This window comes from Battus philenor, unplaced genomic scaffold, assembly GCF_028537555.1.
Source record: "Battus philenor isolate CCGP_79_NKW_IND1 unplaced genomic scaffold, ilBatPhil1.0.hap1 SCAF_3, whole genome shotgun sequence".
In the NCBI taxonomy this organism is placed as follows: domain Eukaryota; kingdom Metazoa; phylum Arthropoda; class Insecta; order Lepidoptera; family Papilionidae; genus Battus; species Battus philenor.
Window position 1 is genome coordinate 6743699 of NW_027181693.1, and position 25358 is coordinate 6769056.

The 25358-nt window shown below is 31.6% G+C and overlaps 1 protein-coding gene across 7 annotated transcripts in view; it reads right to left on the reverse strand.

Moving 5' to 3' along the window:
- LpR1 (Lipophorin receptor 1) overlaps nucleotides 1-1156 on the reverse strand; it is a 168013-nt gene extending 166857 nt beyond the window's left edge. For 3 of the 7 annotated variants that reach the window (XM_068770713.1, XM_068770711.1, XM_068770710.1), the window contains exon 1: nucleotides 711-1148. In XM_068770713.1, coding sequence (XP_068626814.1) covers nucleotides 711-795 — 85 coding nt within the window. In that variant the 5' untranslated portion in view covers nucleotides 796-1148. Of the gene's footprint in view, nucleotides 1-710 lie in introns of all 7 variants that reach the window. The other 4 variants (XM_068770714.1, XM_068770709.1, XM_068770712.1 and 1 more) reach the window with 4 other exon arrangements.
- Between the last annotated feature and the right edge of the window lie 24202 nt (nucleotides 1157-25358).

Consider the following 25358-nt stretch of genomic DNA (forward strand, 5'->3'; position numbering starts at 1 on the left):
TGGCACGGATAGACGTGTTTACGTAAATCATTATTGTGGTGTTGTAAGAATAGTGGCGCACTTCCGATTACAACCATAACTCCCAAGAAATTTATATCGAGTATACCCAAGTAAAAACCATTATTTAATTTTAAAAAAGTTTAATAATTAGCTAGCAATAAAGTTTCTTACAATAACAAAATAATACCTACAAACATTAAAAAAAATGCATACAAGCATGAGTAATAATAAACATCATTAGAAAAAAAATCATTCAATTCAATCATTATTAACTCTGAAGGGCTTATTCCAGTATATAACATACATAAATATGAAACAAATTGAATAGTGATTTCATTGGACTAAAAATGTACTATTTAAATCGATATTAATATCTATCAGATTACGTGATTAATTTTATTTTGGGAACACCTATCCAAACTAAATTGTAAACAAGATACACATTCTATAATAAACAAGTTACGACCACGTGCATACGTAATAAACTTGTTCGGAACATAAAAAAACATTGCTCTAAAAATTAAAAAGGGTTTTAAATGTCATTACTGCTATACAATTCAAACTAAGCATTTTTACATTTATTTACTTATTGGTTAATTATTGAAATTTACTATTTATTGAAATTTACGTAATAATAACGTTGCTTCCTTAGCTGATATATATTATTTTAAATAAACCAACGAATATTAAAGGAGACTAAGATTACTTACTGCTTTTAAGTACTCCTGTGTTATTAGATCCTGATACTCCAAAAGTTTTCGTAAAAATGGCACTTAAAACAATAAACCACCACATACTGCAATAGTATTTGGGGGCTGCCCAATGACAGCCCACCAAAAAGAATAATTGTCCTTTAGAAACTTTTGATTAAGCCAATATCACTGTGTTGTAACACTTAATATGCGAAGCCTTAAGGATATATAAGTTATATAACGTGTCCACCAATAACTTATCACTTAATTGTTAATAACACCGAGTAAATTAAATAACAGAAGCAACATTTAAATAATTAGTTTATCCCTAAAGATTTGAGGTTATTTTTACGTGCCAGCGATAAGAGCGCGACGGCGAATGTCGCGGTCGTGCGCGCGGCCCGCAGGTGTGAGGGAAGAGTTGGAGTTTTTGTTAGACTAGATGGCGCTGGCAGCGCGCTCGTGACGTCGTTTAGTTTCGGCGACTGAACCGTGGCGCTGCGCAGCTGATTCTAGCTAGAGATTTTTCCTAACGCATCACACCAACGATATATAACTTAAAGCAACGTTTACAATGGCGTTTTCTGATTAATTTCTGGATGGTATAAGATTGACTATACTCTTTAATTCATGCTTTGAATTCCGTGTACCCAAATGTGATATTACTATAAAAGATATTCCATTAATATCAATACATTTTTAATTTTATACTCAACTATGACTTTTTATTAATATCGCCTGTTATTATTTCAAAAATATTTACTTAGTACATATACTTCCTTATTTTGTCATTATAACTTATTATATTACAATAGGTAAATCGAATAGTACATTTTTTTATTAAGAACAATAAGATTGGCTGTGAGGTTAAGGAAATACACAACTTTAATACATTATGAAAAATAAAACTATACATAATTTATATTAAAAAATTACATTCTTTAAGATAATTATTTTAATTTTTACGTGTTTTAAAAAACATATTTGTCATTAAATCATATAATAAATAAACATCTCTAGATTTTCATACAAATTTTGGTTTCAAAATGAATAAATTGATTCGATTTCGGACATTCGGTTATTGAAAATATTTTTCCTTTACGCCGTAAATAAAAATACGAGTGTGATCTCACCCTTACAGAGGGTAGATGTGCGCGCGCATCTTAAACAAGCTGCCGGTACAAGACGCGGGAGGCGTGGCCCTCGATGTTACGCACGTCTACCAGTACGCAAGTAAAAGATAAGATAGACAACCGACTAAATTTCTGACGCTGTAAAGCCGTGGATTATTCATTTGTTGCCTAAAAAATTGTCAAAAATTATATAATATAATATTTAATTATAATCATGAATTTAATTGAAAATATTATTAGCTTTATAATAGTGTGTACATACTATCACACAATAGAAAAACAATTCTTATATTTAGACTACTACGTACTTTGTCAAACCACCGTCATCTACTCTTTTCGGGCATAAAAAAATTGAAGCTTTATGGGCCTATTTTTTAAAAGTAATAGTTTAATAATTGAAAAATAAAAGTTGCATATTTAAACAATCTTTATAATTTTAAATAAAATGAGTAAAATTCATAATAAATTCAGTTAAGTTCTAGTTTAAAAACATTGACCATCCTTTTTTTATTCCATTTATGATTTGAACTTAATTCTGCGTTTTTAGTGTTGATGAAGAAATTTGAAGTTTTCTTCTTGGCCAACTACAGCTTTATAAGTTGTTTTAATGAGGAAAAAAATTGCATTCAAGCAACTAATTTATGCTTTTCATTTAATTCATTAACCTGGTTAGAAGAAGACGGGTTCGTGGTCACTTGAAACTGAGCCATTTTTTTCTGTATACCTTTTTGAATCAAGGGTTTGTTGGTTAATTATTTGATTATGACAGCAATTATTTTGGCTGTTATTTCATTAAACCTCAATGTTTTCTACCTATTTAACTTTAAGAAGTTCATTATAAACTGTATTTAATTAAAAAGAAATCTTTTAATTAAGAAGATAAGCATTTTATCAACTTTATATTTATACTTATTCTTGCATATTTTGGCTATTTTATACTTTTATGATGAGAGAGCTTACCTAGAACACTGAAAGTTTTTGATGCATTACATACATTGTTAAATCTTACGATTTAAATGCAATGCCTCATCTGTTATTTTGTTATTCTGTTTATTTATACTCGGCTTATATGTTTTAGAACGTAAAGGCATAACGTAAGTTTTTTCATATTCAGCATGCTTACCGTAATTATGTGAAAGTTATCAAAACATATTTTTCTTTAATACCTGTCTAATGCATAACAATTTGAAATAAAGTTGATAAGAATTTTAAGGAGTTAGATAGACTCTTCTACTACAAATATTTTTGCTCCGTATATGGGTCAAAAAACGACATCTTTATTTTTCCAAAATGCCTTACTAGCGCCTACTTTTTAATTTTGTTTTTTTTTTTATTTATGTTTAATCAATGCAAGCCCGTTGTACTTAATCACAATTATAGAGAACATTAAATAAAAGGTGAATAAAATATCCACATCTTTCTGTGGTATTGGATAGATCAACATGTTGCTATAAAGATCGAATAAGAAATAGTTAAGGAATATTTATAGGGTAATTGGTTATAGGTATAAAAGTTTTACAGAGATGAATACACAGCACGTCTAATATCAATTAATACGTTCACCAAATCCAAAAACAAATTGTTTTTAGAAATAATGGATAACGTAATGATAACATAGTTAGAAAAAGTGATTACAAAATTCAACTTATTGCTTTGGAAAATTATTTACTATTTACGACAGTACTATGCATTACTACACCAGTAATAATAGGCTTGTCGTACTTTAATAGAAAAAATAAATCAATTAACTTTAGGACAGTAATTTTAAATAAGCTATACATTTACCCTTGCAAAGCTTTAAAACCTATAAGCAAAAATCTGTATACATCGTTAAAATAAATCACATACATCAGGTATCTAAGGATTTTTAATTACAAAATCTTGTCAAAAACAACGTTAATGATGAGTCTCTTCAAATTAAAAAATAAATAAAGTAAAACAATTAAAAAATGACCTTAACTCGTTTTAATAAATCATATTTTATCTCGTTTATTGTGTTCATATTTCGCGAATTCATTTATGCGAAATTAAGCCGATTGGCTTGACGAAGTCCTGATTGCAAAGCTCCGTAACATATTTACTGTTATTACAAGGGTGTTATAATTTAAAATTTGATGTTTATAAAAAAGAAAACTAAGAAATCCTGGTTGCATTATTTGTTATTGAATATAACCTTAATGTAGAAAAGTAATTTTAAATATTCTATTCTATTACCAGGTGAACTTGTTAATCAAACTCTTCGACTAATGATCATAAATGAATAGGTTTTTAATATTGGTATGGAAGACATTTCTGTTTTTGTTTTTTACCGATAAATAAGTCAGTGGATAATTGACGTAAATAAAACCGCAAAATGTTTGACGTCATAAATATGTTTGGACTTAGTGTTACTCATGCCTTAATTTATAAATAATTCCACAATGACTATAGTATTAGTCTAGCAATAAATATTGTGACTAGAAACTTTACTTAGTAACGGACATTAATTACCATCATTTCGACCGTAAGACTTCCACTGTTGGGCAAAAGTCTCCCACATCAATTTCCAATAGGACCAAGTTGGAAGCTGCCTGCATCCAACGTCTCCCGACGACCTTTACATGATCATCTATCCATGTTGTGGGTAAAAAGGTCCTACGTTGCACTTGCCGGCCCGTGATCTCCACTCCAGGACCCTTAAGGCCCTGATCTGCACCAATCTTCTCACTTTTGATTTAGCGCCTGTCAATTATATAAAAAAAATATATAGTAATAATTCTTATGCACTACTGTTTGGTTGAAAATAACGGAGGCTGTATTAACTAACTTTTTGGTATTGGAAAAATGTTTATCCATAGCATTAAACCAAATTAATAGAAAATAATAAATAAAAAACTTTAATTAACGATTAAAAAGAAGTTAGTTCATAATTTTTTTACTATTTAATGTACCTTATTAAGGTTTAAATTAATGCTTAAATAAATAATAGGATTTAAGCAATAATGTTAATATAAAAAACATCGTGGTTAATTAACAATTTAGCAATTTCTGTCATAAATGAATATAGACCTCAGTAAGCCTTAGAGTAATTACTCTAGAGTAATTAGTCTAATTAGACTCAATATTAGAAGAGATTGGTCCGTTTATTGTGTTTTCAACTAACAGAATGTCTCGTTTCTACACATAGAATTATACGAAACAATATAGTATCAAAATTAACTTTATATTTGCCTAGCTTACTGCGTGAACAAAATAAATCCAAAGATGACAAGGAATGTGTGAATCGGAAGCTTGCTCTAGGGAATTTAGGCGCTATAATACATTTCTCGAGAACGAATAGCGGCGCAGTATGTTATATACTCACTCTCCTTTTAGAAAACTTGTGTTCCGCTATTATAGTGCTTGGAGAAATTTTCTGTATTGATTCGGTCACTGAGTGTTTTATTTATAAGGATTGCATATCGAATTCGTTGCACTCAAGCAAAGGTTCAACTATCTATTTTTTCGTATCGGTTAGAAACAATATTTGCTTTATCCGATAACAACGTTAAAAATGCGCAAAATACTGGTTTTCGAAGATTTTATTTTATTTTCTCTATTGAATTTAGGATCCAGTTCGATCGTCTATGCAAAACTTTATGGCGATATTATATACATTTGACGCATTTACGCGAAAAGCATTTTACTTTAACTGTTTGGAATAATATTTATCGTCGTGATTTCTCACGTAGGACGTCAATAGTTGGATAAAGGTCTCCGTCGTGGATTTCCATTAAAACATGTTTTGGGCGGACGTCTTAAGCTTTTCTTCCAGTTCGTGGTCTCTACTGCTGGATCTTAAGACTCTAAGTTCATATTTTATGCATGTTAAGTGGTCTGTTTGCCGCCAGTTCAACTCGTTAATCCGTTGGGTTGGCCAGCGACGGGATAAACGGTAGAACTGTCCCGAGCACCTGTTTGAAATACGAATAAATATTATTTAATTTTTATGACGATTAATATTACCGAATTATACGTAATTGTCTTTGTATAATATATAGCAAATGTATAACTTGATATGATATATAACAATGTCATAATAAATCAAATAGTTATCACAACTAACATGAATATTCCTAAATGTGTCCTATCATTGAGTCACGTTTGCTATAATAGCGACATATATATATGTATCAGCCTAGCCGTCAAATTTATATGCGTGTCTAACACGAAATAAGTTATTTCTATTAATTAATACCAAATGAATGAATTATTATTAAGATTCAATAAAAATTACATCAAAAAATTTATGTGTGCTAGTAAAATATAGAATCAAATATTGTAAATAAAATTAAGATCGAGTCGTATCTTTGCTCTGGCAAGTTACCATTAGTACCGTGTTACTTTATTATTTGACCTAAAACCATTTTTAATAGTACTTTGAATTGAAAAAAAAATTATAAAATCTCTATTTCTAGTACGTCGCTATTTTACTTATATCTATTAATATTGTTATTCGCATAGATCAGATTGACATATCTATCGACTATGTACCATCGTAACATTTTGTTCATTTAACTTACTACTACTACTAACTACGAAAATCTTTAAACTTCGGAGAAGTTATAGATTGCACAAACAGCTCTTTTGTAGCACAAAAACTAGTACTAATGGTGTAGATCAGGGCTGAGCAAGCAATTTAAGTTTTATAATATTTTGGCGGGCCGCACATAACGTAACACTTATTGTTTAAACAACTTTATTTTTATTAAACGTTGGATTTTTATTAAACATAAAAAAATATACAAATTTTAAAGCAAAATTAAAATAAATGTGATAAGAACGAAGAAATGAATACACCTGAAAATTTTAATCAGATATTTGGCAACGTTTTTTCGATGCAAGCGTATATAATACGTACGCAGCTTTCTAATCGTTTATCACTCAGTTTTGATTGATGGTTATTCTTAATTACTAGTTTCGGTTTAGCATATATCACCATTTCATTATGATCAATTTTATTATTTTGATATATATTGTATATTCATGAGAAAAAATCGTTAAAATAAATTCAATTTTAGAAATGCTTGGAAGCATGTTTGACGAGCCACAAGTGGTTCGTGGGACGAGTGTTGCTCATCTCTGGTGTAGAACATATCGAGCTCATACCTTTGACATTTGAGAAGAGATTGAATCTGTCGCAATGACGTAGTTATTAGCAAGTAAGCTATGGTAGCCTTATTGCAAAATAAAAAAAAAATTCTTTAAGATTGTCTATTTGGCGGCTTAAATTGACTCTTGAAATCCTTATCAACAATGTTGCTCTAGGTAAGAGCGATCTCCATTTTCCCTTTTGTGTCTAAACGTATTGGATGTTCATATCATCTTATTTTGCTATATATCAGGTTGAGTAAATGGCATCTCATTAACAAAATAAGTCTACGTATTCTCTATCTCAAGCTTACAATTAATTTATGGGAAATACAAATGTAAGCAAATCGGTTTTAGTTTGTCATATAACCAAGAATCTATCCATATCCATCAGTTTCCCAAAATTTTTTTAATGTTATTATATAATTATTTATTTAATATTATATTAACTAAATAAACAAGAAATAAACAATTACTTTCTGCATTGTCGTTATTTCCAACACTATCATCTTATGTCAAAGAAAGTGAAAAAACAATTTCTGTTACGGTGTAATAAAAAAAAAATTCTTTCAATTACTATACACTGCTATGGTACTATTATACAAACACTTAACAAATTTATCGTAATATATCTTTGGGCTGGGATTATTCCTTTAATGGTTCTCTTTTATGGGCTTTGATGAATTTTGTAAATGACGGAACGTTTCCGAATTTGATAGCGTCATAAATATCGTGATAGTGCCCTAATAATGCCTCGAAATTAAATTATTTGGCAATTGAATATCCATTAAAACACTATGGTGTAACCTTTTTGTATCGCTTAGTATATGTTTTTTTAAAAGAAACAATTATGGCACAAAGATTATTATGCAAAATAAATCAGCATCTTTGACAACTATAACAAGGTCATCTGTACGTCCACCACGTGGACGGAGGTCCTTTACTGCGAATACCGGTCTTAGGTCCTCACTCCAAAACTTTAGGTCTCCAGAAGCCGTATATTCTGTGTTGTATTATGTATCATTTCTTAATGAGTAATTATTTAATTAAAAATTAGCAAGTTTGATTTTAATCTTTTTCACAGCTATACTCTTAATAAAATGAGTTAACGCAGGGTTAAGAATATTAACAATTTATTATGTTATTATTTTATCAAAATTATAACTTAATCACAAGACTGCGTATTTCTGAATCGCAATACACTTAGTGTTCCTTTATGCAAAACTGGACTTGGAAAACGTTCACAACTGGATCGCAAGTGCCCATCAGCTAATGCAATCCATTTCAATTTAAATACTTTTACGGATTCTGCGGCCTCTTATAAATTCTCTGTGTAATGGCTTTTTTCTGTTGCCGTTTATAATTTTTTGGTCTTTTATATCCATTGCAGCCAAGTCATGTCAAATATTGATTCTAGCAGCGTTTAGGCGTTCAATATAAAAAAATAGATGTAGTAAATGTTATATCATATACACGTAGCCATGATAATAAAAGAAAATATTACTATGTTTAACAAGTTTAACAAACTATTTAAAGACTAGCAAAAGTAAACAATAATGAAAGTTGTTGTTCATTTTAATTCTTATCCACGTACGTTTTATACTTATGTACCTCACGAGAAGAATGCCATAAGTCTCTGAATTGATAGAAACTAGCTCTTAACGCTACGAGAGTTCCAAATGCGACCTAATCTGAAAAGAACCCGCAACAAAATCACACGGGTTTTTTTTGTCATTTTTACAATATTCCTAATAAAATAGTCATATCATTACAATAGGATTTTACACAAGATTTTGTTTTATGAACTTCTTAACTTTATTACAGTATTATTTAATGATATTACATAGTAGTGTTTTGTAACATCATACACAGTAACTCACAAACGAACTTCTAATGGCATAAGGTAGGTATCTAGGGGGATACACCATAATCCCCACGCTTGTCACGTGGTTTGGCGATCGCAGTGTTGATATCATGGTACGCAGAAGACGCTGCTGCCCATCCTCACAAAAGTATTTTGTGAGCAATGGCAATCCTATGTAATATTTTCCTATTCCTAGTCCTAATATTTTCTTCGCTAAATTTTTCTGGAGGAATGTCTCTGGATCTCATATATACATAGATTTTACAAGGAGCTCTCTTTTGTTAATTCTTGGTTACTCGAATATCTTACAAAAGTATTTAGTATTACTATTTTATAATATTTCATATGTATCATGCTATTGCACTCTATATTTAGAACATGCCTAAATGATATTGTTTTGTAATAGTAGCTTGCGTTTTTATTATTTCAATCAGCCATTTTCTCCATAAATCGGATTGGTACCTTCAATATTGATATTATTGTACATTCGACTGTATGCTTTGTTCATTGTCAACTAGTTTTAATCAAATAGTTATTTTGCTATCAATAGAATATTTTACGTTATTTTATAGTATTTCTAATGTTACTCATGTTAAATATAAAAAATAGAAGTTTTTCGTAATTCAATATTTAAAAATATATACATGGGGCGTGGCACATCGCGCTTTCTAATAGAAAATAACTAGCTAATTACAGGCTTTCACGGACATCTTTACTTCATTTAAATCAGGAATAGCTACTTACTACGTTCAGTATAATTCTATATTTAAATTAGAGGGAAGCTCATTGAATTTAGTAATGGCACATAGTAAGAATACGATCAGAAGTTCACAACTTGTTTTTTAACAAAAGCAATTCTATGGAATGCACAAAGTGTAATGAAACCCGTGACCTAAAATCGTAAGTGATAGTCCATACCAAGGGCTACAACTACTACCATTGCTGTCACTCATAAAGAAAACTAGTTTAAAGTCACAGTGAAAAATTCACACAGCGTCTTCCCTAAATGAAAAATAAAAATGAAATTATATTCTGACAAAAAGCATTATTGTACTTTTGAATCATTTGGCTATGGATTCTTAAGAGCTTTGTAGTTCACATAGTCACAACACGCTGCAAACTAAGAATATATCAGAATGATCTTTTAAAATTATGAAATTAAACTTGTTTTGTCACGCTACCATTATCAAACTTAATTTGTATTTCACATCCAGTTACTACTAAAGTTTCAAACTTATTCATATACATATTTCAGTTCACCGTCGTGGTAAGTTATTTAAGTGTAGTTTAAGTTAGTATGTGAAACTTTAAATTGCAAATTATAAACTAATTTAGTTTTGTTGGACAAAGTTGGGTAGAGATGTGGCGAGATAGTTCTTACTACATCACTAATTGATTTAACCGCAGTTTAGATGTTAAAACTTAAGCTTTTTAATTAACTTAGATATTGCTTTGTGCATGTTTTACGTATGTATGCATCTTCTTCTTTTCAATTGATTTTCGTCAATTATCTATTGAAGAGATATGTATTCATTTTTTATTTAATAATAAAAGCTTATGAAAAGGTTTAGTAGATTTTAGTTTTTTTTTTCGGTAACTTCTGTGTTATAATAATATCATTTCACTGCCTTATTATTTTGAATAAACTTTTTATAACCATTTCGCCGTAATTCTTACTCAGTGATAAGTTTTCTAGGCTGCCAAATAATACGACAATTTCGGCTATACAAACATAGCCATTTATTTTAAAACATTAAAATGGGATATCGTATTTTTCAACCAGTTTATATCTAGGGCACATGTGTTTTTGAGCGTTACAAGTAATATCATTTTTGTTCACGGATTAAGACTGCAAATTGTTCAATTTACTTATCATTAACTGGCATCCACAGTCTTGGCAGCGTAATTCCGTGTTTATTTTAATAAAAAGAGCTCTCTTATGTTTACAATTCGTTAGTCCCGGAAACGCAATTGCGGGTTCTGACTTTTCTTTTCGTTTCGTTTATTGAAGAGCTACTTCAACGAATATACTTAAAAATTAATGCGGTATATTTTAAATTTCTAATAAATTAAGTATAACCTATACATTACAATAGAACTAAAATTGAATATTACCATTATAATCTTTAAGCCGTACTAAGTTAATTCATAGATTTCTAATTGTTGCGATTGGAAATTGTTGGTTTAATATTTTTAATTATTTTATACTTCCAAACAGCAGCACTTATAAAAAATAACAATAGTTATTAAATCCTCGAAAATTGGGAAACAGACACGTACCAAAATATATAATACTACACGTCATATTAGTTAAATAATAGTTTTATTGTTCATTTACTTAATATCAAAATATAATAAAATTTCGAATTAGTATACCTATATAACTCCCGTGGTACCGTTTAACAAAGACAAGTACTTACGTAAAAAGACAATCGATTTAAATCCAAAGAAGCTTCGAAATTCAAAATAGTCGGTGGATATTTTTCTTTTCACTTTCCACTTATTATTTCACCAGTGATACAGTGGTTATCTTTTATAGGGGTACAACTAGCATACATATAAAATACTATTATTAATTCTCTCTATTAACGGTCTTCAACTTTGAAGGGATCCTTGTTACGAGCTTTTATTTTTGTGGTGATTGCGGAATTAAATTATAAATATACTAATACTAATAATACTTTATAATAATATACTAATAATACTTTTACAACGTATATTCTAAAAAAACTATGACTAACATCTGTTATAAAAGTGGAATGTTTCCTTTAAAATGAGTGTATACATAAGTACCTAAGCATAACCTAATTTTTCAATTAATTAAATGTTAATAACAAAGCTATAGAAGCTATTCCCACAGTTAAAAGTAAGGTTTAACAAATTAGGGGAGGCACAGTCGCTTACCGCTTGGCTGTGTTCGGGATTTCCCTACGAGATCGAATCAGAAATGAGAAGATCATAAGAGGACATAACTAAGCAAGAGTTAGCAAGTTGATGCAACAGTGAGAAGGTTGCATAGCATGATAAAAAGAGGGAATTTGTGAGGGATGAAAGAGAGCGTGAAAATTAAAAAAAAAGTCGGTGGACCATGCAATCCGCGTCCTACTGGTCTTATAAGAAACTTATAGATGAGACCTATGTCCTTCCGTGGACGTGCTACCGCTAAAATGATGGCAATGATGATATAAATTTAAAATAAATGAAACTTTTGCTGATTACTGTTAAGATGTGTATTTTAAAATTTTATTGAATTATAGATTTCAGTTCGTTGGTATTAACTCTTCGTTATCAACGCGTAATGTTACTTTTCTTTTTTCTATGAAAGAGTTATTATGTGGGTAAAATAATATTATTGTTTTAAGACTTAATTTTATTGTTGCATCGTAAAATAAAATGGTATCACATCGAGCGTTACGCACGAAGCGTTAAAAAGAAATTACACAATAAACCCATGTTTATGCATTTAGGGCCCCTGGATCGTAAAAATAAAATGCTTTTAATGCCGCCGGTTTACAGTCACATTTTCAAGAAATGAAGAGGTTGCTCTGTGAGGGAAATCCTTTGTGTTTATTGATCGCTGCTTTACTGTCGTGTATATACCACTTAATATTCTAGTTTGTTATCTTCTGATTGACCTCTATTTTTCATTCTCTTAGTCTGATAAATAAATTAATTCAAATCTAATATAGTATACGTAAAAGCATGTGTTGGATTCTAAAAATGATATTATGGTTAGTTGATCAGGGGACAAGCATATATTTCGTATAAACATCATTTTTTAACCAGGAGTGGGAATGTTTTAAACTTTTAACGCTTATAGCTAGAAAAATACTTAACTTTAATATTGATACTTTTATTTAATAAGAACGAAAATAAATTAATTACTGTCAAAAAGATAAAGGTTAGAATTACCTAAAGGATGTGACAATTTTTATATCGCCAAAGAAAACTAATTGTTAATATAATAAAGAAACCAATGATTTTGGTGTTTTTTATAGAATATTTTATGTTATAATACTTTACTGTTACAATGAGCAAAATGAGCACAATGTCCAGAGATTATGAAAACCAACCCGTTGAAACAAGACAAGAAAAAGTTAAAATTATTTTAATCACTATTTTTCGTAATCACATGTCTCTACATTTTTATCATTTAATAGACGACTATTTCATTAATAAGGTATAGGAGTTTTTTCATAATTCTGAAGATAATCACTAAGAGACCCTTGTTTTCGTAAAGGATATTTTTTTCAGCTCTACATATCATCGAAAGTTTTTAGTAATTGTCATTGAGTTGTAAATCCATTATATCGGCTTATATTCGCTATATAAAAAAATATTTATGTATATTTTATTTACTTACACTTTATTGTACACTATAGATAGTAAATAAAAAAGAAACAATTTATATAAAGGTACAAGAGGCGGTCTTATCGCTCGGGGCGAACTCTACGAGACAACCTTTGGATGGAAATGAGAGACATGACGGAGAGGGCAGTTTAAAGTATACATACATACAAATAAATACATTGTTGTTAAAAAATATTGTTATTTTATCAAAGATATTCAATTTAAACATAAATAAGTGTCCCGAGTGTGTAATGCAAACGTTTAATAGGTAAATAAATAATAGTTTCATTCCCAATCAAATATTTGTAACTAAAATTATGTACCACCAGAGAAGTATTTAAATAAATACTTATTACTCTTTTTTGTGTTTGTTGGAAGCAGCTGTTGGGTACATAGGTATACATAGGTGGACCATATTAGATTACACTTACAATTAGGCAGTAATATTTATAAAGCGCTAATTATCCTAAATATATTCAAACACCTAAATACGATGTACTAAAATATGGATAAAATCCTCAAACATTTCTTAGTTTGCCTACACTTGCATGTTTTGCGAAAGCAACGTAGGAAGCAGTATTCAAAGCGGAGATAAGATCATGAATCAGGTGTTTCACATTACCACCGGCTAAGCTACAATTAATGTTAGGTTCTAACAACAAACTACTCAGCTTAATGAATAAGCTTCCCAGCGTACAGTTTAATTAGTAGTCGCCGTTTTAAGTGCATCCTATTTAGACAGTTACTTATCAGTAACAAGCGCAAAGGGTCGCACATGATGTTCGTAATTACTTTTTAGTAATAAAATTGTACATAATATAAATAAAGTATTTAAATTTGTTATTTAAGAATATAAGGCAATTATAATAAATGCGCTGCTACAATAACATGGTATTATCAATATGGTGTAAGGATAATTCGTCGCAAGCCGCTTCCAAACTGTCGTATCAGTACTACGGCTAAAATGATGATGATAAACCAGTCGTGTTGCTCCACGCTTTCAATAATGTCGTTATTGGCAACGATATGATCTTATATTATTATTAATGTTTGATAATGATTCATTAAAATTCTGGCAGTATAAATTAATAAATGTGACATAATTAATAAGTGTAACAATGTACATGTTAGTAAAATATATTTATGTAAATTTTAATCTGAGTTTTAATTTACTATCATAAACTAACATTTTTCTATGACATAGTAAAACAATTCTAAGAATTGTTTTTTTACTTAAGGTTCATTATGAAAAGAAATAGACTCAGCGATAGAGGACCAGCGATAGAGAACAAAGACCATAAGTTGCGTAACAAAGAGCATAAGTTGCGAGTTCGATTCCCAGAATACAGTCTTATATAAATAAATCTTTGTGCAATAATACATAGGATTGCTACTATTCACAAACAAGTTTACAGATGACGGACAGTGGCGTCCTCTGCATATCATAATACCACACTGCTATCGCTAATCCGCTTGCCACGAGTGGCGATTGTGATCTATTCCTCCAAACTACCATCCTACCTATGGTGTGGGAGTCTATGGGCTGAAACAACGGAGACGATACATTAAAATGTTAAAAAATATTAAGTAGCTAATAACACAGAGTAACCCATCACAAAGTAATAAAAGATTCAAATAACCTTATTTCATACACAGAGAACTAAAATGCTCTTATACAGTTCCACAGAAAGCTTATTTATTCTTTTATAGGCCCACAAAGATTTTACTTTGCCAAAATAAGTTACATCTTTACTTTAATATTACATCAAACATTTTATCCTCAGAGGTCTATCTTAGAAAATTGATTTCCACTCTTCTTTTTAGGTCATCTTCTCATCATGTACTATTGATACCAAATATTATTCCGTTCATGTAGTTTACTTTGGCACCGAAAAATTATGAAGTAATTGTATAAAATTTATAGACATTTTTATTTAGATTAACATTATCAATGCCTTGGTTTGTAATATAAAAAAAATAAAAACACACGACTAAAGCAAGTCACTGGCCGCTAATAAAAATCTATTTCACTTGGTAGTTTCAGATAATATCAACAAGATGCGGGAACTCTTGTGGAAAATTTTAGAGTTTATTGGTTTGCAGATTCCGTACTATTTGCCTCGACGCCTTTAGAAAGCCACCCAGCGTGGGCCCCATTATCGCTCAAGTGTTGGGTTACAATAATTGCCTGCCATCGCTATGTTTCGCGGCTGTTATAATCTTCAGAAAACATTTTAATAATTTGCTGTATCCATAACCGATTTAATTGAGTATTTTTAAGCACATTCCATGTGGAAGGTTGCGTGCAGTAAAACACATTTACACATTAAGAGCTCATTTGTTATCTAAAGTCGTAAATCATATTTCTTTTTTTCTAAAACACGAATACAGTTTTACTCGTATTTTTTTTTAATATTGTTAATTTTAAATGTTGTGTCACCTATAAATGAACACATAACAAAAGCATTATTTATACGATATAAAGTTAATGTATTTTTTAGTTACTTAGATTACCGGAAATTAGTATATATGTATAGTGTAGAATATAGTGTTACATCTTCAGAGTATCTGTCTTCAAATTTTTTTTAATCTTTATTATATAATAAATATGTGAAGTACTTTTTTTTACTAGCCACCAGTCAGCAAGCAGTCTACATTTTACATTACAATTATAAAGAATCAAAAGGGAATTCGTTCTCTTTTGTTGTTTTTACAGATAAAATTCAAGTCCCCTGTATGGGCAGTAAATCAACAATGTCCAGTACCAATCGACGTTACGTAAATATCAATTATAAAATCTCTTGTAATATAAATTTCTTACCCCTTTGGGAATCCTTGAGTGTCCTTATTAATTTTGAAGGATTAGCGCCGGAATGATTATTACACGGTAATAAATCTAAAGTGTTACTACATAAAATTGTCCAATACCGGCGTGACTAAAACAGGAACTGAAATCAGACAGTTCTGTCAGGATTGCCTGTACAATGCAATAGTTGCGTTTAGGAAAACGCCACATACTCATCATATTTGTATTTAAACTATGACTTATTATTATTAAATCATCATTATTTATGCTGATATACACAGCTAGACACAGGCCTCTCCCATAGACTTCAAATGGGACCGGTTAGAATTGTATCGATAATAAGGTCATCTGTTCACTTTGTTCGTGGACGTCTTACATTGCGTTGCGCTTGCCGATCCTAGGTCTTTATTCTGGAAACTTAAGTTTCAGCAGCTGCTGGGCTTCATCGGTTAGTTTCGCTCATCAGCATATAGCCAAGATGGATGATGGAAGTAAATCTCAGTGTTGTGAAACATCACCGGAAACACACATATTTACAAACATACTATATATGTTTCTAACGATTGTCAAATAAGCTATTTACGTTGCCATTACCACAAGAAAACAATTTACTACAAGTGAGAAACTTACAAGTAATAAATAGGAAGCCTTGGGAGTCTCAATTTAATTAAACTTCATGAACGTCGTATAAAACTAGAAACCCTATTTATGCTTAGAAGACTTTCTCTTATCGCAACAAGAGACACATGTGAAAATAAACTTTTATGTCATTATAACATTTCTACCAGAGAAAACCTTTATTCTTTATAAGCTAAGAAAAGAAATTGAAAATATTTTGATAACTGTATTTGTAGGAATTTATTCACGAGATACAATTTATAATCATCATAACGTCTTACAATAGTTATAACTATGTTATTTATTTTAAAATTCTCCTTCAGCATTCATAGGTTAATGTAATAGGACGTCTGCAAGACATAGTTCCCACCTCTTTCATAGGTTTTTAATATAACTACTAGGAAATGGCCTAAGTTAATTAAGGTCGTCTTTTCCCCCTATGGGATGTCCCACGCTGCGCTTGAATTTTCGCAAATTTTTAATAAATGAATGTGTCTTTAATGTTTACATACAAGATGATTTTGTATAGTGGCCTCGCTGTTGGGGATCTCTCGTTCCACCCCATATTTTATTGGATACAGGGTTTTGTTGGGCAATAATTTTTTTTCAGTTTTCACTGTTTAATATTAATTTTATTACTTTTTTCATTTATCTTTATTCCTTTTATTCGTTACCTTTCATCTTATTTTCAGTCACTACAGTCTAGGTATATTTTATTGTTACAATGCATTACATTTTTACTTGGATTATTTATATATATATTTCTACAGTTTTATATTCAGTTTCTTTCATTTAGTATTTTATTTACATTTTGATTTGTTTCCTTATCTCAATATTTTTTCCTTATTTTTACATTATTATTGATTATTATTATTTACTATTAGCCTACCGTTTTAACCTAAGTTTTATTTCTTTCAATGATATTTTCTACGACCCTTCCAGTTAGTAGTTTCCATTCCAGAATTTCAAGATTCCATTTAGGATCTGTTCTCAACGTTATGTGAACTGCCTTTTCCACTTAACAATCCGCTGGGCTATGTCTGTTACTTTCGTTCGTATACGTATCTCCTGATTCCTGATTCGACATCTTATTCTATTATCATAATTATTATTAAAGAAAGCACAAAAACTTAAAAAGCCTATATATCTGGTTGTCTTTTATGTATGATATAGATTGATAATATGGGGTAGTTCAGTTTTAAAGATTGTTCGTTATTTATGAACTGTAATGAAAATAGAGTAACTTATTTGTATAAAAAATATCACAATGAATAAAATATGCCATAACTCATAAATATTACGCTGTATTACGATTTGTGTTCCAGGTAGAAAATAAATTCTCATAATTATATATTTCTTATAATTATTATAATATAAATAAAATATTTCGTTCCAATTTAGAATCACGATGTTTTTTGTAGTTCTCGTTTACTTACAAATTTTGAATGCAGGAAACTTCAGAACTATTTTGAAGGATTACTCGTTCGACGCAGCTTATCTTAACTTTATCAGCTTTGTAAAATTCTTCTCTGGTAGTTCATGAAATATTTATAAGTTTTCCTTCAGCATTCTGTTACTTTTTTAAGATCAGTATGGTTTCTTAAAGTTTGTTGAGTTATACAAAACTTTATGATTATATTGATTGATCATAAAGTTAAAAAGATAAATTTGTTTTTTTTTGGTACATGGTCCGATTAAATTAAAGCAAGGCTAAATATGAATACTATAATATCGGCTTAACTTTTATTTACACATCTAAATTTTAGTCTTATACTTCAGCAGTAGGTACTAAAACTGTTTCTAGAATTTCCAAAAGTACTAGTATAGTAAAATAATCCCTGATTAGGCTGTAGCCATATTACATATTTTTGTATGAATGCTTCAAAGTACTTTACTGATTTAGTGGTCGTTTCAGGCAGGCAGGTTGTTGCAGGAAAGGCACAGGCCTCTCCCGCAAGTATTTATTCGGGTATTTACCAAAATCACCACGCTTGGCAGGCTGGTAGTGATCGCAGTATGGTATTATAGTACGCAAGAACGCTGCTGTCCATCCTCTGGAAACTTGATTGTAAGCAGCGGCAGTCTTATGTTATTAGTGCACAAATTGTTAAATGTGTAATATTGTATCCCGGAAATCGAGCCCGCGATCTACGATCGTAAGTTACAGTCTTTGTTGCTATCACTGCTCGCACAATTAATCACTTTAATTTTTTACCTTAAAATAGAGTTCTTTTCATAAAGCAAAAACTCTATAGAAATAAACCCGAACATGAACTTAATATCGAAGAAGCATTTACAACTGGGAATAATATTCTTGATATTAAATTCTAGCGTTTGCTTCCTTGCAATATAATTCATCACGTGGACTCTTACTTCTATTCAGATACTTGTAGCAAAAATAACAAGCCAACTATGCGATCAGTTTACTTTTTTAAATTGTATTTTTGACTTTATTACGTTTGAAATAATTTAAGTGGTTACTTTAGTAATGCTAGAAAAGCCCAATTTGATTACTATGTATACAATCACAAATGTTGTCTGCACGTTAGAAAATAACGTACACTTAAACCACGGAAACTAAAGCCCCAGTCAGAGTATATCATAAATTTTGAAAGTTAGTATGAGTGAGTTCTTGTAATAATATTTCTCAACATACAATAAAGTTACGTTGATTTCAAATGCGCCATGTCCTAAGAAAAGCCCACACAAACTTTGTCGGTTTTAATTTTGTGGTCACAATTTTAACGCGACAATGAGACTGCTCTTCTGAATAAAATACCGCAGTTGTTGACTTGTCAAAATTAATTACATTTTTGTTAGAAGAATAAGAGTAGTTAGAAGATTGTATGACTTTATTACACCTACACAACTGTTTCATAATCAAATTCATATCAACAAGAAAAGGAACGTTAAAAGACTAAGAAACATTTTTAATTAAAACGCTCCTTTAAATTCTCTCCTACTCTTTCTCCAAAATAAACCCGCAGAGAACAATTCCACAGAAAACTCCTTCCACTGAAAATTAACTCTAATTTTAGTTTACGATGAGCAGTCGTAGCCTAAGAATTAAGAATTCAGGTTTATGATCGTAGTCAGTGTAGACATGATATAATTATTATATGACATATTATTATAAGTTTGTGATTTTACAAAAATCGTGTTGATTTCTCTCGTCTGCTAAAAATCAATATGATAAAGTACCAGACATTCCATGAAGCGCATATAAAATATTTATTCATTTACACTTTTTACAACATTGTGTATAAATAAAAGAATACTATAAATAGAATCGATTTTATCTATTCTTTGTATAGCTTGGTGTAATTAATATTTCTGACGTGCCAAATTAACCGACGCGTAGTATATACATGGTTCCTATTTATGTAAAATTTTTAAATTGTACTTTTCAACCCATTATACTCTCTACATTAGCAACGAATAAAGTTGATTAAGTTAAAAACAAGAAAATATCTAATAGTTCGCCTCTTCTTTACGATATAAGATTTATTTCTAATTTAAATAAGTAATAACTGAAGCATATATACTCAATTTATATTGCAACTGGTTGACAAAAAAGACGGTGTTTTTTTATTTGCGAAAATATGTATAACAACGAGAAGTCAGTTTACCGAAGTATGTTAGACGTTGATAACATATAACGATATTGAGATAATATTAAAAAATATATACATGCCATTTACTTAAGTTTAGTTGTGACATATACTTAAGTTTCATTGCCAGTGATTTAGTTACTATAAACCATTGTTTTCTAATTTTTTTGTGCCATACCTAGCCTTTTATATAACAATATATTTATTTAATGATTTTTAATATTAAAACCATTGAATTTTTCAATTAAGAAACTTATATTATAGGTTTTAGCAAAAAATGACTGGGAAATCTATGTAATGAATATATTTATTAAATCAACCAGCTTTTAAGACAGTTTTGACAGACACATATTTAAAATGAACACCAACTCCATACTATGAAATACTATAGAAGGTGCGATGGGACCTTCAGGTGCGCCCTTGTAGGTTGTTTAATGCGGTTTTTAAACCTTCAAGGTTCCCACGAAATTTTCTTAACATAGCCAAACAGTTGATATTTTGGTCTTGAAAAATGAAATCATGTGTACTAATTATTAACCGCAATTATTAAAGAATTTGCTGTTTTCGCTAAATTTCGCATTGCATATAAATGGCCAGGAGCGAAAGGGATAAACTCGTTTCAAAATGCCCCCATGTGGGGTGTGGGCTCCACGTTAAGAAACACTGCTATAAACTATAACGTTGACTATTATATACAGCGTATTTAAAAGTTATTTCGTTAATCGTAAGCGAGGCTTAAATTTATTATAAAATTAATAACTAAAATTCTGAGGAATACATAAATGCTCATAATGACGCTGTATTAACATAATGCAAAATTAATTACAGTCACTGTATATGAAATCACAAGCTTATGTCAGATTACGCACAGCTTAACATCAGGTTTAGTCGAGGATCAAATATCATTTAGGTTTATATGGTATGTACAAATTATTAACAGAAATGGATTAAAATCGTGTTATATATAACACATTGGGCAGTGGACATGATACAGCTTGCATAACAGATAGCCACTGGGCACTAGAGCATTCTGGAGCAGGTTCTGGAGTGACCTGAGACCGGCAAGCGCCGCGTAGGACATCCACCTATAAGATGAACACATCATGACAAGGTCGTCGGAAGACGTCGGATGCAGGCCACTAACAGGTCTTGTTTAAAATCTATGGGAGAGATCCATAACTAGTTGGCACCCTTCAGCTGAAATGATAATGATAATATTTATGAGGTAATGGTAATAATGATCACGATGTATTTAAAAAAAAAACATTGTGCTCTTGCCTAACAGCATGAAGACTACCGGAGGTCTAATACTTATTTAAAATAATTTAATTAAATTAAATATTCTTTATTGTACACACTGCAATATATATTCATAATTGCGTAATATTAAATAAAAAAATACAATAAGCGATCATATCACACGTGGCAATATTTTCCAGACAACCATAGTATGAAAATAGAAGAAGTAGCGGGTAGTTAACGTGTACAAAACATACATATATGCCAATGTACATACATAAACATAGATACATATGTACATAGTATACATAATACAATAATAAAGTGACAGTTGGTGAGTTTAGTGACTTTTGGTCTATATTAGATAGTCGTACAAATTAATACATCATTTTCAGTGTCGTCATTTGTTAAAACTACATGATACATAGAAATATATTATTTCTTATAAAATTGTAGCTTTGGCAGAGGTATTATACAGGTTCGAGTTTCGCATACAACAAAATTCGCACTGTTATGGTTGGATAGTATTGCCATTAAGTGAAATCTTCCATGTTTTTATCGTTATTTTCTACAAACCATTACTTACGTATTATGAATCACTTCAAAAAGTCCCTTAATATAAAATGTAATCAGGCTACTACTATTGGCTACTCTATGTCTTATAAAATATAGCCGTCATAGCGGTCATAGCCGAAAAATATCGGATAGTACCAGTTTTGTTTTGAGTAGCAATGTAAGTATTTTTAAGCGGTATTCGATTAAGGTCATGCGGTAGGGTGTTAAAAAATTGCATTTATCAAGCTTACTACTTCATTGCAACGTAACGGCTTTTCAGTTACCGGGGTTGCATTTTGTCAAAAGTACGAAAAATTCCTCTGTGTTGAAATTATCTTTCTTCAAGTAGGCATTTCGCATATTTTTGAAATTATTTTTAACATTTTTATAAGGTCAGTGTAGTCAGTTTGTGCGAAAGCTGAAACCGCCCCGTAATAATTGTTAACATATAACAATTACCCTTTTAAATTAAATTTAACAGTGTTTGATAACATTATAACATCATGACATTTCGGTCAACGGTAAACAATTGAATGGTATAATATGAGACAAGTTTATTTTATAGACTATATTTTAGAGACAATACAAGTTTATTTTATATTTCTCGTATTCAAAGTGTGTTTCTCTAAAGTATGTATGTTATATAGAGCTTCCAGCTTTATAGCCCGATCTTCGATGTATGGTAATTCAGTCAATAACTGTTCCTGGAGCTCCTGGCTGTATATAAAATCGTGATTCTGCGACAGTAATGCGATATTCATATGATTACTTTAAACGATTGAAGATGTTTATGATGCTCTCATATCTTAAATTATAGATTACTTTCACTACAGTACCGGCAGTTACTGGCACCCTAGTTCTTTATTTATGTATCATTACAATTTTTAACGAAAAACTCTATGTAAATTCCGTTATGAAGACAATAAATGTACATTTAAGCAATTTCGTGAAATTATGAAATTTCTTTTGACTCCGTATATTATATACTTAGAAAATATATCTAGATATTAATGAGTAGTTACTATCGAACTATTAATATACCGACGCTAACACCTTTGATTCACAATTTTTTTTTTAATTTGTATTACATTATATACGTAATGTAGTTTTATAATAATAATAAAATTCTTTATATTTAGCCATTAATAAAATAAAATAAAATTTCGAAGTATTTATTTACATCTTAATTTAATAGTTTGTGCATGAAGTTACACGAGTTATATATAATTCTAAACTTGAAACCTCTGAAATATTGCAAATAATATAAATCGAATCAAAAACTCCAATTAAGAACCACTATGTTTCGAGCTTTAAATTATTTAAGTATAACACAGAATGGCAGTAGAATCATATTCTAGTTTCCGCCTATCTTTCAGGTAGCAAACCACTGGTCACTTCTGACCTACAAATACTCACTACTATGGGTCCAGCTGTACTGATAGCAGGCGACTTCAACTGCAAACATGACAGCTGGGACCGTGGTCGTACCGATGCAAAAGGAAACAAGCTCCTTAAACTCTCTTATGAGCTTAACTTTGCCATAATGGCTCCACCCACTCCCACACGTTTCCCCACTCATAACCCCCATCATAGGCCATCTACCATTGACCTAGCCCTTTTCAAAAATGTCGCACTTCTAGTCAGATCGTTCGATGTGCTTCACGAACTTGACTCTGACCACAGACCCGTCTTATTAAAACTGGGCCAGTTCTCTAGTGTAGTCCCTGTGACCAAAACTAGCGTTAACTGGCATAAACTTGAGTCTAAACTCAAGGATATGAACTCCCAGCATCTCGATAGTATACCTGACTCTTTCAACTCGCCAGTTGAAGCACTCCAGGCGATTCAGTCTCTCACTGACCATATTCAATCAGCCACCGAAGATTGCTCCCGGACGATAGTTGTCAAAAACGATTTTGTCAACGCTCTTCCGGACAATATTCGACGGCTCATTAGAACCAAAAATAGAGCATTGAGGCTCTACGACAAATATAGGACCGACGAAAATAAACTTCGTCTCCGCAAATTACAAAGGCTGGTCAAAAAACAGCTGGCGGACCACAGAAACAAAAAGTGGGACACGCTGCTCGGAGACCTCGAGCCTTCCCATGTCGCCTTCTGGAAGCTGACCCGAGGTATCAAAGCAGACAAAACAGTCCCCACTCCTCCCCTTGTTCGCGACTCCGACAACTCCTTAGCATTCGATGACATCGATAAGGTTGAATGTTTGGCAGACAGCATGGAGAACCAATGCACACTCTCATCCACCCCTGTGAACCCTCAACATAGACGTGAGGTCAACATCACCGTTAAAAAACGGCTGATAAAACCTCACACTGGCCCAAATATCACCCCTGTAACCCCCGACGAGGTCACTGATCTAATCAAGGGGCTCAAAAACAAATCAGCTCCAGGCCCCGATGGCATCTCAAATAAAATGTTAAAGATCCTTCCCCCCCACCTAATCATTCTATTAGTGGCAATATTTAACTCCCTAATATCGAGCTGCACCTTCCCAGACACCTGGAAAGAAGCAGTCGTAATAGGGATCAAAAAGCCCAAAAAACCCCCCAACCTCCCGTCCTCCTACCGACCCATTAGCTTACTGTGCACTCTAGGTAAGCTATTCGAGCGCTTACTTCTTAAGCGCCTCCAGAAAGTTGCACATGACCTCCGTCTCATACCCGACGAACAGTTCGGGTTCCGCCCCCACCATTCTTGTGTACACCAAGCACACAGACTTACGGAACACATCTTAGATGGTTTCGCAAGGCCCCGCTCCCTCGTCACAAGTGCGGTGTTCTTTGATATCGCTAAGGCATTCGACAAGGTCTGGCACAACGGCTTATTATATAAGCTGTGGAAAATAGGTGTGCCAGATAGGCTCGTCAAGATCATCGAAGCCTTTCTGTCGAATCGTACCTTTAGATACAAACTAGACGGTACTTTTTCCTCCCTCCGCCCTCTCAAAGCTGGCGTCCCTCAGGGCTCCTGCTTATCCCCCTTACTCTTCTCACTATACACTAGTGACATCCCCACCCACCCCAATGTTCAACTAGCCCTGTTCGCGGACGACACCGCTCTCTTCGCCACAGGCATATTCCCCACCACACAAACACGCCACCTCCAAAGTGCAACCAACCAGCTGGGTGATTGGTTTCGCAAGTGGCGTATTGACGTGAACCCTGACAAAAGTCAGGCGATCGTCTTCAAGCTGTCCCGTCGTACCAAACCCAGACAAGGTCACAACCCGGGAGTAATCTCCCTCTATGATCGCCCCATCCCTTGGTCTAATTCGGTTAAATACCTAGGTGTCACCTTTGACACTAGGTTGAGTTTCCAAATTCATGCGAAACAAGTGGCTAATAAAGCCCGCATGAT